The sequence below is a fragment of the Polistes fuscatus genome, unplaced genomic scaffold (genome assembly GCF_010416935.1).
Source record: "Polistes fuscatus isolate 324 unplaced genomic scaffold, CU_Pfus_HIC Scaffold6, whole genome shotgun sequence".
NCBI classification, from domain to species: Eukaryota; Metazoa; Arthropoda; class Insecta; order Hymenoptera; family Vespidae; genus Polistes; species Polistes fuscatus.
Window position 1 is genome coordinate 12,381,763 of NW_025113140.1, and position 12,900 is coordinate 12,394,662.

The window sequence follows — 12,900 nt, forward strand, 5'->3', positions numbered from 1 at the left end:
TAAGATGACCGCCGGTAAGGACCAATTAAACCTAAGTGCCTGACCGTCCTGGTTCAAGTTACGTATTTACGATCTAAAATTATGCCTTCTCGAAGCACGTTCTCGCATCCATTATGAGTCTTATGATTTCACAACTCCACATAAAATTTAATTTGTACGAAATAATATTTGATTGTTAATGTATACATAGTCGTTCTTTTAAGAAACATTAAAGAATTCGCAAGAGCATAGACGGTGGACAATAACTCTCGAATGGTTAACTCGAGCGTACGGGAAAATCGAGCTCATCGTTTTCCTGCGCGTGACCTTGGTGATTAATTGTCGTGTTAATTGAAACGTTCGCTTAATAATTACACCGAGAACAACGATGCGCGATTCATTTAGCAATCATTTTATTTTGTGTGCGTACGGCCAGTATCGTGTACTCTAGCCCTTCAACGCAAACCCACACAGGCATACTTACTATGCCGACACGATAATGCGGAAAATTCTGAAAATGAACGGTGACCGTAGATAATGACCGATTTATATTCGATTTTCGGCATTTCACGAACAATTGCTCGCGGGGTGGCGAGGGATAATAGCCACGGTCAACGATACACTTTTGCTTTTCACGAGAAAAGCGCGAATTTCGATTCTGTCGGATTAGATGAATGAATGGAAGTCTACTATCTCCTATTAGACGTACTTATATATATACGTATGTGTGCTGTGAATTCGTACACATAACTAACCGTTTCTGTTTAGTCATGCTCAAGCCATGTCTTCCGAGACGTATATTCTTTCGACCCTTTTTCCTGCGGTTTTCCCACGACCACGAATAGCCGGCAAACGAGTTTCCGCGAAGTCATATAAAAATAAAAAGAAGACCGAGAAAAGAAAACAAGAAGTGGTTATTAAATATACCTACCACGAAAAGTGACAAGAACGAACGTGTAAGTTACGTCGTCATGTTTCTCATCTCTCGCTTCTCTAGACACCGTGTGTCCTATTTAAAGAAAGTCACGCTTTCTAAAGATATTCAACGTCGGTCGTTTAATTACGTTTTTAAGTACTTTTCTATCTACGAGTAAAGTAGACTCGTGGATATTTTTTTTTTGAGTCAAGTTTTCTTCAAATTTGATACATAATACGAAGCACATAAACAATTTTCTCGTCTAATATTTCTTATGAATAATTATTAAATTAAACGATGTTACAAAAAGTTTATTGCGTTCCTTAATTTACTTGTTATATTAATTAGTTGAAAAAGTAAGGAAATGCAATAAGAAATAATTTCGCGAATACTTCTGTCTCGAAAATCCGATCTAATCTCAATCGTAACCGATTTCCAAGAGTAATAGGCGATCGCACGTGAAGGGTGCCGAACGAAAAACATCTGAATAGCTCCCAACGAGGAATTTTAATTTACGAACAATACCGTACTACTGGTCACGGTTAAACGTGCACGAAACGAGAAGGCCGATGCAACACACGCGAAAGGGAGAAAGAGAAAATAGAGGTAGGAAGCGAGAGAGAAAGAGAAAGAGAAAGAGAGAATAGAAGAGCGATCTCGTTCGGGCATCGATTCTCTCAGAAAAATAAATGGCGCGTGAGTCGGCCGTTGGACGGAAAAAGTTTATTCTATTTTTTCAACGTATAAACGAAGATCTCCCCGCGGACAATAGTTTTTCCTTTGAATACGTAGGAAACGGAGGCTGTATTTGCTGATGTATGGAGCCGTCTCTCGTTGATAGATAACAGAAACTTTACAGGCAGAACTTTTTTCCCCTGCGCGTCAATGTCGACCTTTAATTTTGACCAGCGACCCACTCTCGCCCGTCCAAGTGGACAAAGCTCGTCGAAATGTGGCTGAAAAGGTCATTTTCGAAATACTCTGGTGCCTAATGAATAACACGTCCATAGTGGATCGCTCCGCTCATTATGATGATTTTTCATTGCAATCGAAGAAAATTAGTACCGATTATTCGTTAGATGAGTCTGTGCGAGATGAAAGCGACTCATCGAGAAGTATAATCGCGTTGGTAGCCTCCACGATGGTCGAGATATCGGGACGTCAATTATCTCCGAGTCGATCAATTGAAAAACCAGCTGTTGGTGATTGGCAGCTTCCAATCCTGAAGCAACATTAATTGTTTCGTGCGAAACGCTCAAATCGGTCGTCATAACGGGAAATATATTTTTGAAATTCGGATAAAATCAATAGGTCCGTATATTCCATCTTAAAAATGACCTAAAACCTCTCTCATTTGTTTCATTTTATATTAGATATTCTCAATCTCAAGAAAAACATCGTGCCAATACGGTACCATCTTTGAATTTAATATCAATGCGATTACACGACTAATCTAATATGCGGGTGACTACTTTACCACGATGAAAAACGTAATAGCGAGCCGGTAGGTAATATCCTCAGCATTTACATTGAAACGATAAAGTATGACGGTGTGGCAACAATTGAATAAATCCGAAGCCATGCCGGCCGGCGTAATATTTATTCCCGCAGTAGAGGTTAATCACAATTAACGCCAAATATTTGTCATGCCGATGAGAGCCACGATTTTACGTGTATATTTAACCGTATCCATCCTTTCACTCACACCCCTCTCCACCACTTTTTGGCTGTGAGAGAAATAATAAGATATTAGAAAAACAGAATTTTTCCAATTTTGAAAATCATATGATTGTTAATATATGTGCAACTGCGAATGTAAAATGTTGTCAAATTAATTAGAGTATTAATTAATATATAAAATGAAATAAGGGTAAAGAGCAAATGAAAGTGACATTTCTTTGAAAAAGAATATAAATTTTATTTGTACAACGATGCTCCTATATATACAAAATATGAATCTTATTAGCTAGTATCACTTTAAATCGTAACGTGAAACAAAGAATTTTCCGTTATCATTGATTTATCACAAATTTAAGAAACATAAAATAAACGAATATCAGTGCGATATTCGTATCAAATTTTCACTGATATTAATCGATGTATTCTATTATATAAATTAATAAGAAACAGAGATTTTTATAGTATCACATAAGGAATACACCTATTAAATTGAAAAATTCTTATCGAAGATGCATTTTTTCAATCGCTAGCCTCACGTTACGTTATAAATCTCTCATTTGTTTGATATATCCTCCGATATATCAGAGATAAGATAATAATGCAAATAAATCATATAAACAAGATGACACGACAATACGATAACGTGATAATACGATAACACCATACGGATTATAATTATCGACAATAAGCAAAAATATGCACTAATCACTGAAAAACAATTTGACCTAAGCATATACGATTTTTTCTTAACAAAAAATTATAAAATATTTCGATAAATCTTTTTTTAGATTATTCTTTTACTTTGGTAAATTTTATTTCCTTATTTTCGATCTATCCTAATTACTTTTAATTTCGAATTAGATATTCTGCCAACTAGAATAATGAATTTTTTTTAAACAAACCTCGGGCCATTTTTTCTACTTTTTCTTAATAAATGAAATGTTTTTATTATATAAGAGTCGATAAAAAATTTCAATCGCGTAATAAGATGATAATTTTACGGTTCGAATATTTCACCTTTAGCGTATGGTGGAGACGAACGAGTATCAAGGAAAAACTTTCCTCTTGTTTTCAAAAATTTCTTATGTTCTCCCATGATCGTCGATAGTCTTGTGTTGCATATTCCAAGTTTGTATTGTAAGTAGGAATCGCATTCTTTCGCATGAAATCCTACTTTGCTGTTGATTGATTCGGCAAAAAATTCAAAAGCACGTGAATGAGAACATGCGCCAGTTATGTCAATTACGCAACCTGCTTGTCTCATACCCCCGTTTGGAAAGAAATCAGCATCTCCAATGGGCTTCAAATAGCCGAGTAAACCTCCATTTGTGTGAATAATCTCGACATAATCAGCGTCACTTTGTGAGATACGAGAGCCTGGATTAGCTGAAGTGAATCCTGGTAGTGCCGGGTCCAAACCTATAAATAGAAATTTATAAAATATAATAAATAAATTATAACATATTTAATAAAAATTCGATTGATGTTCGACTTTAGTATCAGTAATTGTATAAATTATGCAAATAAATGAAATCTCTCTGATTTACCAATGACACTATTAACAGTGTTCTTTGCATTATAAGCAGCCAAGCCAACTACGTGAGCTCCAAGAGAGTGGCCGATAAGCGTAGTCGTTGACAAATTCAAACCTTCCTTTTCAAGAAAGTCCAACATAGCGGCGACATATTGACCAACCATCTTCACACGGCTACTAGCCCAAATATATCCCCTAGCAGAGATCTTGCTCCAATCGATTACAATAATGTTGTAATCGTCATGATTTAAATATGCTGCCAATATAAACGAATAATGTTATATACAAATGAAAAATAAAATCAATATTAAATAATAATGAAAATTATCCTAATAGGATCAGCACCATTTTGGTCAGAAAAAGAATTACATTTTAATATTTCGTGAATTTAGATGACTCACCATCTCGAACTAATGTGCATGCCCTGCTATTACGAGAATTTATCCATCCATGAGTAATTATACGAGTTGGTCTATTAAAATTGATGTCACTTTTCTTCAGTAATTCCTGATTGTTAATGGAAATTCCATCAGGATGTTTATAATTATTCCTTGTGTAAAGATAGAAAAAAACGCGATTATGCAAATCCTTTAAAGTTTCTTCTTCCGATTCTTCTTCGTCTTCGTCCTCGAAAGGCATTTTCGTTGCAAGGGACACTAAATTAAGATCATCATCGAAAACATGTAATTCGCTCAAAAGTTGTATATCTTCCGGTCTAAATTGAACTTCATTTCCAGTATTCTCTGGTACAGAAAGACCTACGCAATCAAATTTCAAGTTTATATTTTATTACAATATAAACAAATAATTTATATTGATATTAAACATTTATATTAAGTGTAGCAATTAATTTGATGTCTTCATATTAAATTATTTATTACTATAGTTTGAATGTAAATAATCGTCTGCTATTTTATGACCGTCATTTCGATGACTAAAATTATCAAATATAATAAAATCTATTACGAAAACTAATAGATGTATGATTAATTTATTAATAGATACTAAATTAATTAAAAAAAATATCGACTTAATTGGTACACCTGTATATAGATGTATCAATATAATAATATTGAATATAATATACACGCTACATGTTTTTTTATTTACGAAAATTCGAAAAAATCTAAGACAATTGCAATAATTTTCTTACGAAAGTATCGTCTCTTGTGTGGTAACATGTAATTATAAAATGAATTATTTACCAGTAACGACGCAAAAGAACGCAAAACCAATCAGGATGTACGATTGCATGTTTGCCGTGTTTTGATTGTAATTCCCTGCTATTCCTTATTTATAAAGAAATTGATGATCTAAGCCATAATACATCGCTCGTATTGATTAGATAAAGTATTCGCATTCATACATATCAGTGATGAGATCTTCGATTAGCACAATAGTTCTTATCACTAGGATATCAACAAATAAATTATTTATTAAGAATCAATAATTTGAAGATAGGAATCATTATTTACTTTATACAAAGAATACTCTTTTTCGTTTTTATTGACCTTGAAATTGCTAAGATGGTGTTAAAAATGTAGATCATTAGTGAACCTAACAAATGTTAGAAATATTCTTATAATGATACGACTCTTTTTAAAAATACGTGTGTATGCATTTTAATCATAATTCAATAATTTATCTAATTAACATATTAAGTTCATCATGCCTCGCAACAATTGATGGTATTTTTAAAGTATTTATTATGACTCCAACGCTAGTTGTTTTTATTGTCAATATTAATTGTTATAAGAAATTACTATAAAACATCAATCGACTTTTTACAGCTTGCAATCTTACATTCTATACTTGATAACGTTCTAGAAGGTATGTATTTGTAATTAATATCTGGACAACAGGCCTTATAATATGCCTGTATTTAGCTCTGATAATATCGCTGATCTTGTATCAGATATACATTAACAAGATATAAATGATAAAATAACACACGCCATGAAGAAGTAAGAAGAATGAAAAAAAGGAAAGAGATAAAAATGAAACAGTCGATGAACAATTAATTAATGTCGAGATTGATATTAAGTACTGTCATGTGATCATTAGCTTATAGAATTTTTATAGAACTTTATCTCTGCGTGCTAATCTTTTACACTAGTAAACTATTTAATTTAAAGAAATATTACGATTCGAAAAATTCTAATAAATGGAAAGATCTTAACTAAACTCAGGGAACAAATATTACGTTGAAATTTTTAATTAAGATTCAAGTTGAACAATTTTGTAAATCATATCTGTTGTTTTTCTTTGAAATAATATTAAACGACATACGATAATAGACAAATTTTGTTTTCCCAAAATCAATGATTGGCTATTTGATTGATTAGACTGCTTTTTGTTTTGAAAGCAACGTTACCGAAATAATCGAGAGTTACACAACACACAACTATCAAAATAAACTCTAAATCTTCGTCATCGGATTGATCTTCTCTTTATTTTAAGAAATATTTTTCAAGAAATCAACTCAATAAAATAGATAATATTATCAATAATTCCAAATGTCACAACAACCTAGTAATGAAAAAATGAAACTAAAATTATTCATTGATTTAATCTTAAATTCAGTTGCAATATTTAAATTATAAACGTATAACAAAAAAAAACACGTTAGTACTGTTCATAGCCTTTTCCGTAAAAACTTGTTCCGAGCTAAAATTCCAAACAAAATCAAACAGGTTATTCTGTAATGTCAAGGGTCAGAAAGTTGTTTTCGGGAGTATCAAAGACTTACTAACCCTTTAACGTTGAGTGCATTCTTAAGATCGCTGATAAAAAAGAAAAAAGAAACGTTAAATGAACTCAAATAGAAAATAAAAAAAAAGAAACAACCCGATGTTTATTCTGTTTACTAAAAAAAAAAAAAAAAGAAAAGAAAATAAAAGAAAAGAAAGAAAAGAAAGAAAAAAAAAGGGAAAAAAAAAGAAGAGAGAAAGAACAAAAAGTCGATAGTTTTTTTTGCGACGGCGCAGGTCATCGTTCCGGGCGATGCCAAAATCATGCTTAGATGACCGAAGCGAAGAATCTACAGAAGCGAACAGGGTGCGGGCGCTTGCGTGAAGCTCGAAAATGAGGCTCGCGCGTTGGACGTCGGTGGGAAGGGGGGTGCGTTTGGGGGTTGTGAAAGCGAGGGCGCCTGCAGTGACTAGCCTCCATCGATTTACCGTGCGCCGCCATCTTGCCACCCTACGCCATAGGGGTTGACCACCCCTTTTCCTCCACACAACCACCTCCCCCTCTCACCGTTCCGCCTCACCATCGAGTTACCCCCCTCGAGGCAACGGTAGAGGCAGACATTTTGAAAAATGATTCCGAAAGTCATCAACGTATCCTCTCTTGTTTTTGTCCAATGGTGGGTCGCTACGCTTTAGCAAACTCACCCTCTCGTTTCTTTTTTTTCCTCTTTGGGACCCTTCCTCCCTTTAGATACGTTAGCGTATCAAATAAAGGAAAAAAAAGATTACTGCGAAAAATGAATACTTAGTCGGAGAAAAGGAAACAATGAGCCGTGCTAAACGATCGGTCTATCACAGTATATTAATAGTTGACCATTTTTTCGATATATTTTTCTCAATTAATTTAAGCAATTACATTACAATCGAAGATTGATTTTCTTACGTTTAAAGAAATATTTATTCTTTTTTTTGTAAACAACTGTCTTACGTATAATCATACTGATCGTAATGCACATACCTAGAACATTTGTTATTTGTAATAGGCTATTAGATACTTTTAATGCGCTCTCAAAATTGATTTTGTCGTCGATCATGTCTTGCGTACAATTGATTTTATTAACGGATAAGTCAAATGAAATTTAATCGATTTAAACATTTGTCGCAGGGGCTGTTTCGTTTTCTCGGTTCGTTATTACTATTCTCGGATAGAATATCGACGGAAGCGACGCTCGTTACCTCATTTCACTTTAATTTATTCCGAATGAAATCGTCGTTAGCAGGAGGATTTATAGTAACTACGATACACCTGACTCGACGATCCGTCCATGCGATATTACACTTATCTTTCGACGTGCGATAAACGTTCCGCTTCAGGGGGTGGCCTTACGCCGATTTTTCCACGTACTGAATTTACGTTGCGTAATCGTGAAAGTTACAGAACGGATGAATATCTCGATCGTTTTTAATTATTACTAATAAATACAACAAACTACAAAATTAGTATACGTCAATTTATATTATATCTTTCCTCTATGTATTTCTGTTTCAGTATTCTTTTTTCTTTTTCATTTTCCAAATCATCGAACCGCGCATTCTTAAAAACCGTATTTCTATACAGAACGAAGATTATAAATATTTTCTGTACTCGTTGATTAAATCTTATTTCACGTGAAAGATGGGAGGTTAGTTTAATACTCGTAATGCCAATAACTACGGAAAATAAACAGCACGGAAGAAAAATGGAAGGAATGAAAGTACGCGGTAGAATGATTTCAATCGACGTTATACCAATCGAGGGACGAACAAAACCTACCCGCTTGGACTTCGTCGTGCAGTTGATTGGCTCTCGATTAACCTAAAAAATATCTCTGCTCGTAAAAAGGCCACAGCTAAAAGCAACGGGATTCTGAATTGCGATACGTGCCGTCGCTATATTCTTTGCGATGGAATACGAAAACCAGTAGTCGATTGAAAGGGAACATGCGATTACGCTAAAAAAGCAAATGGTATTCATAGAGATTTTAATCTCCGATGTTTTATATTCAATATCGCCAAATTACGCGGATAATTATCGAAAGAAAGAAAGAAAGATATAGAGATGAAGATCATCATTGATTTCCTTTTACCGATAACTTTCACTGTAAATATAAAGACGATCATCAAACTGAGAAAAAAATATACGAATAATTTAATATTATTTCATTTAAATATTTCAATCTATGTATGAAAATAAATATAACATAAATAACCATACAAAGATAAAAAAAAAGAAGATGAATACGGGAAAAAATAAAAATAAAAGAGGATAATATACGAATTAATAGGATTAAGCGAGATTAGCAAGAATACGTCGCGACCTAGTCTCTTGTTCGACCGGTAAGGAAAATAGTCGTACCAGAAGACCAAAATAAGAAGGGTTGGAAACGAGATGGTACAGGCTTTGTGTGCGAAATTCGTGGAAGAAGAGGGGAAAGGAGAAAATGAGTGTGGAGGAGGGGAGAAAGCTTGCTAAGATCGAGCATCCGACGTGTGCAAGAAGCCGACCGGGTGTGTACGGATCGTCGCAAAAATAGTATTACCGAGCGGATGTGGTAATTGAATTTCGAGGACGATAATGGCCGAGCGACAAATACAGCTAGAGAACGGCCGCGTTAGATCGCTTTCGATGTGTGGCGTGCGGGCATTCAGCCAGGGCAGGATGGATCCTTGATGACTAGATTTAAAAAACTGTCCCTCCACGACACCCTACCTTCCTCCCTCTCTCCCTCTTTCCCTCTCCCCACTTTCCTCTCTTCGGTTTCCACCGCCATGTGTTACGGGGATGGGGGTGAAAACGAAGGGTGAGAACGGGGGTGAGAGAGAGGGTGGATTGTCGGTGCCGCTGCTGTTGGTTCGGTTGGCGGCTTCTGTATAACTGATGGTGCTTCTGAGTGTCAGGGCCAGGCTGTCCACTTCTTTGCAAACGTGTGTGTTCGCGTTCATGCTTGCCAGCGCGCACGTTATCTCTCGACGTAAGCTTCATCGTTGATCGTACGATCGAAGATTTTCTTTTTTTAAACGATCGACGAAAGATTTTTCTCCGATATGATTTTCTTACAAAAAATACGATTAAAAAGAATAACTATGATAAAATCTTGATAATCTTGTTCGCCTTTTTTTTTTTGTATTCTATTTATCTTATTAATTAAAATTTTTTCACTCAACCTTAACCATCAATACTACATTTATAATCATTGAGAAATAATCTTTTTTTATCAGATAGGAGATAAAATACGTTTAATCGAATGTAGGAACTTAATCGACGATTTTTATTTTAGTTCGATACTTCTTTTTTTCAATTCTCTTATTTTCCCTTATCAAAAGTTAGCACAAATATTCTCATCCGCATTCTCCCCTTTCCCTATCTCGCGTACTCACTACGGAATTACCTCGTTAAGTACCGCAAGGTCTTTGCTTTTATCGGCGATATTGAAAAGAGAAAGAGGCGCCGGAAAAAAAGAAGAAGACGTCGAGAGGGGAGAAAAAAAAAGGATAGCAGTCGGTCGAACGAGTCAATTAAGGTCGATCGAGGAAGCATCCTCTTTTCCACGTATGCACGACGCGCGGAAACGTCTACACACGCGTACGTAGTCAAACGTACGAGCATACAGACGTATATACACGCACGTACATATCGGATCTATTGAAAGAGAGACAAGAGAGATATCGCGTGTACGAGAGTACAGAAATACGAGAGAGCGAAAGAGAGAGAGGGAGAGAGAGAGAGAGAGACAGAGACAGATAGAGAGGTCGAGAAGAGCGATGGAGATGGCGGAGAGGGGGAGGAGGGATAGTGCATTGTGGATACCAAGGGTCAATGGTGGTAAAACGTTAATAGGCATACACGAGCTCCGAGTGAAGGAACGGTGCCAAGTCCAATCCTCCTGACAATAATCGGATTGATTAAAAGTCGCCGTCCACCGGCAGCGACTCCATTGCTACCCCCTCCCCCTCCCACTCCCCCACCAGCCCCTTTTCATTCTATATCCTATACTCTATAACTGTTCTCCTCTACTACTCAGATATTGGTAGGCTGACGCGTGCCTCCATTTGTGTAATATTCTATATACTATTCGATGATAAATAAATACTTACTATTTTGTATGGATGAGAATGATTTTAAGAGAGAAATAGTTAGAAACGAAAATAATTCGTTCAAAATCAATGTGTTCGACGCTAATAAGCAGCTAATTATTTGGCTAGTCAATACAAGTCTCTCAGTATTGTAGTTTTAATCACGTTTTTCACGATATATTACAAAAATCAAAATGGCTTTTCCTTACTGACAGATTTTCAATATAAATAGTAGAATGAAATGCATAACTAGACTTGATAGTATTTCTATGATGGTTAGCGGAGAGATTCGTTTCGTTTGTTCGTTTTTTCTGTATCTTTTATTACGGAACTGTATTATTACTACTACAATGTTTCGTTGTTGGTAAAGGTAGATTGTAGGAGTCGTAGGTATAACAAATAGAAAAGTTATTCATCATTAATATATTGCTCATATTTCCTTCAATTTTTGATAACAATCAAAAGTTTTATTCCATTCGAGAATTTAGTTCGAATATTTGACTAATAACATAGTAACAAAATAATAATATACTACTTGTAAATTTCAGAAGATTTAATCTCAAGAATATTTCATGTACTCTGTCGAAAAGTTCCAAAATGTATCGTGCATATTCGTGTGTATGTTATAATCGACTGTAACTTTGCACGGTCAAATTTTCAACGTGGTCCTTTAGATCGGTAATATCTTTTTGTTCCATTTTCGAGTGAATTAAACTTAAATTAGAAAGCTCTTTGTAGGTATCAGGATGCATTGCTGTTCCAAAAGCTCCTCGTGCTATTTTAAACAAAATGAACTTTACGAACACCGATAATTCTCATAATTTTTAGTATAACGTATTTCAGCCCCAGATCGTATGGGAAGTTTGGATATTATTATTTAAAACTACCATTGTAAATAATATTCGCGTAAGCTACCCCGCTCAATTGCGTTTTCAACCTTAATTAACCGTTAATAATAATTATACTTCTTTAAATTCTTTCGTTGTGTTACGTAATAATTTTATCGTAGTTTAATGAAAATCATCGTGCTTATGAAAACATTCTTCGATAAGTAATAATTATAATTATTATATTTTTCCAAAGCATGATTATTCACTAGTTTATAAAAAATCATTAAATATTAAGTTGAAAACGAAATAATATTCTAATATTGCGTAATAAAATAAAATAAAATAGAAAATGGAGGGAAAAAGCCGATAAAAAACAAGGATTAAAGGAAGAAAGGAAAGGAGTGAGCAAACCATAGACTAAGTTTCGCTAGGAGTAATAAGGTGGTAAATCGATATTTTTGAACTGTAATTCAGTCTACGTTTAATCAACGTTTAATCACCTCATCTACGGGCTGAGTTAATCCAAACAGGGTACCTTGGAAGCATGGATAGGCAGTTATGAAAATCTTGCAGAACAACGCCATATTTAACTCATGGTTACTAGGTACGCTAATGGAGATACGAAGAAAAATAACGTTCACGAAACATAATATTAAAATAATATTTCGTGCTCCATATAAAATTCTTTGTGTTTGATTATAAAAATATAATTTTCTTTTTTTATAATATATTTTCTTATGTATTACATTAGGGGTAATATTTTAAAGCATACATAAAATTATTTGAACAAAATTTTATTGATAATAAGTATCCTATTATCAATATAATTTTTTGTAATTTACATATGTAAGTAAAATAAGATAGATAAAGCATCAATATTGTTGACAAAAGAACAACTTCCAACATTTTCTCTTTCCGTCACTTTTTATTGAGGAATAAACGAAATGTCGTAAAAACAATTCATTGTTTAATCGCTAAGGGAAATTAACGTAGCATAGTTCACTTTGCATTTAGGCCTTCATGGGCTAAAGAGTCGTTGCGAAGGTCTAAATTACTACGGGTCCAGTCCTTCGAGTTTAGAAGCTACCCCCGTCCGAAGGACTGTTCTCCATTCCCCTCGGTTCCTTAACCCCCAACACGGCTGCCGACCTCTATAAA

At 34.6% G+C, this 12,900-nt stretch overlaps 1 protein-coding gene across 1 annotated transcript; it reads right to left on the reverse strand.

Moving 5' to 3' along the window:
* Positions 1–3,572: 3,572 nt before the first annotated feature.
* Positions 3,573–7,893, reverse strand: LOC122523335 (endothelial lipase-like). Its single transcript, XM_043645009.1, has 4 exons — positions 7,818–7,893; positions 4,511–4,867; positions 4,123–4,365; positions 3,573–3,994 (listed from the first exon to the last, which is right to left on the reverse strand). Exons 1-4 carry the CDS (start codon positions 7,891–7,893, stop codon positions 3,573–3,575), a joined length of 1,098 nt encoding a protein of 365 aa, XP_043500944.1.
* Between the last annotated feature and the right edge of the window lie 5,007 nt (positions 7,894–12,900).

Coding starts and splice junctions, on each gene's coding strand:
- LOC122523335 (XM_043645009.1), bottom strand. CDS start 7,893: ATGATCGACGACAAAATCAATTTTGAGAGCGCATTAAAAGTATCTAAT. Junction 4,868..7,817: donor ACAAATAACAAATGTTCTAG/GTATGTGCATTA, acceptor TTGATTGCGTAG/GTCTTTCTGTACCAGAGAAT. Junction 3,995..4,122: donor CACTGTTAATAGTGTCATTG/GTAAATCAGAGA, acceptor TTCTATTTATAG/GTTTGGACCCGGCACTACCA.